Source organism: Lytechinus variegatus, chromosome 13 (genome assembly GCF_018143015.1).
Source record: "Lytechinus variegatus isolate NC3 chromosome 13, Lvar_3.0, whole genome shotgun sequence".
Lineage (NCBI taxonomy): Eukaryota > Metazoa > Echinodermata > Echinoidea > Temnopleuroida > Toxopneustidae > Lytechinus > Lytechinus variegatus.
The window spans coordinates 4,792,442-4,794,998 of record NC_054752.1 but is presented as its reverse complement, the minus strand read 5'-3'; the positions used below and the strand labels follow the sequence as shown (position 1 = coordinate 4,794,998).

Here is a 2,557-nt window from a genome sequence, read left to right as displayed (position 1 = left end):
AATCATTAAAAACTCCTTGCATGAAACAATCGAAAAAGAATGTAGCATACAATATGTCAATGTAGGTACTACACCCATCGCACCCCTCCCTCCCACTCCCTCCCTTTATCGTTCTCGCTGTAAAGCTCTCTCTCCCTCTCAATATTGCTGTTTTCTCGATAACAGTGCATCAAATAACTGTTATCTGATCAATTAATATCGTATTATGCGTATTAGGCTTCTCGCCCCCAATCCTATTTCTCTTTAGGCTTCTCGCTACCATTTCTTTACAGCTCCCAACCTTAACCCCCTTTAAATTCTCTTCACGATGGCGTCTAAACTCAGCTCAGATGAAGAGGGCGCTGTTTGTGAAGAAGCTGATTGCAAATCGATTACTGACGTCACGTTCTATGTGAAGGAGAAGAAGAAGCTCTGTCATGACTGCGCCTTGAAAAAAGAATGCATCGGAATAGTACGAAGAGGTGTACCTAATCTCTTCTGTGAGAAACATGAGAAAGTTATGGATATGTACTGTAAGACGCATAGGGAAGTCTTATGTCTTTCTTGCGCTGTGATAGATCATCATGAAAAACCTTGTGTACGGCAGGACATAGAGGACGCACTACGGGAAAACAAAGCAAAGCTCACCATCCTTCAGAAAGCAGTGATGGACAAATTGGAGCTATTACAAGCTTATGGGATTGAGATTTATCAGGGTAAACAAGTCCCAGACGAACATTTTAAAACTATTCAGAATGAGGTTGATTCCGAAATCAAAGAGGAGATCGAAGCAGACAAAGCCAAGGAAAAGGAAGATGCTGATAAAATCGACAAGGAGGTTGATGGGGAAAATGAGCAGCATCAAGAGGAGATTCGAAAGCTCCAGGATAAAATTAACCAGAACAACGCGAAGAGAGAGGAGAGACACAATGAAAATCGTTTAAATGCAGAGAAGAGACGAAAACCGATAATTGATAAACAGCGTATTCTTCAGAATGACATTCAGAACATCGCTCAAGAGATCGAGAGAAAGATTGGAGAACTTGAGAAATCATGGCAAGACGACACAAAATCAGCAGAGAAAGCAAAAGAGACACTGGACAGAATTCTTGAAGACGATAAAAATATTGTCATAGATGGACATCGTGTGCATGCATCAGTGAGTGAGGAACTAAAGAAGGAACTGAATGAGGGTGAGGTGAAAGAAATAAATCGTGTTGTATCAGGTGTGAGGTTTGTGAAGGGTGTTGGGAGAGAGAAGTATGATGGAAGAATTGATGGGTATGATGGAGAGTGGAAGCTCATTGATACAATCAATGTCAGAGATAAAATCAGATACCCGCGTATTGTTGGATGTATAGATGAAGATAAGGTGATGATCACAGATGCACTGATTGGTGGAAGACATACCTACATGTTAGATTTGAACAGTAAAACCACACAGAGAGTGATCAACAGTAGTGATACATCACTTATATACTCATGTGCAGTACTGAATGATGACAAGATAGTATGTGGTAGATACATCAAAGGTTGTACAGGAGACAGTCTACCTGAGTGCATCAGTGTATACGACAGACAGTGGAATCACATCAGTGACGTCACAATACCAAGAAACACGACGCGTACTGATGCATGGGTGTACGTTGCAATCGATCAGGATGGGATGATCATCGCTGCTGAAGTGGGTCAGTCTATGATATACGTCATCAACCCAGCTAATGATGAGATTATCAATACCATCAAGTGTAAAGAGGAGATAGTAATGCGCGGTGTGCTGTCATCAGGTCACATCATCGCTCTACCCTTTAAAAGAGATCGCAGAGCACTCATCATTGACAGAGAGGGTGATCACAGGGAAATCCCCCACAGTGATGTCATCTTGAATGTGTGTTTTGATCGTATGACAGACAACCTCTACGTCGTGACATCAGATAATGAGTACGAGACGTGTGTGATTGATCAGGTGATGAGTGAGGGTGATATGAAGAAGAGAAGAGTAGCATCATTCCCTTTATCAACTACACTGAGGGATGGATTCGCTCACCTTGTTTTATCTGGAGTGATCATGACATCATCAGGTGATATGATTGCTAGTGATGAACATAATATTCTCAGATTCAAAAAACGATTCATCCTCTAGCTCCATGACAGATGAAACCGAACAAACAAATGATAGTGGGAATGATGCTACATCTAACCAATATATGCTTTCAAATTAAAAAGAATAAAAAACACAATGCAAACGCATGATTCATTGTAATTCATGGTTTCTTTATGGGTAAGCTTCATATTCATATTGAAAACCTATCAGGGTTAATACTCTTTTATTGTACACGTTGTTTCAGAATATCTTATACCAGACTACGCCGTCGCTTCGTTGGCGTAAGTAAACATTAATATAAATTATGTCTGCATAGCAGCTTTTTATTACTATTCCCGTGTATATTTCATTTTAGTTCGACATATGTAAAACTGAACAATTAAAATGTTCCTCATTTATGTAATCATGCTGGTTTAAAAAAAAATAATCCTTTTAATAGTCCATCGCGTGTTTTAAAGCTACCACGGTCTTATC

General features: G+C 39.9%; 1 protein-coding gene across 1 annotated transcript; it reads left to right on the top strand.

Moving 5' to 3' along the window:
• Positions 1–307: 307 nt before the first annotated feature.
• On the top strand, positions 308–2,310 carry LOC121426766. Its single transcript, XM_041623159.1, has one exon. It carries the CDS (start codon positions 308–310, stop codon positions 2,120–2,122), a length of 1,815 nt encoding a protein of 604 aa, XP_041479093.1. The 3' UTR covers positions 2,123–2,310.
• The last annotated feature ends 247 nt before the right edge of the window (positions 2,311–2,557 follow it).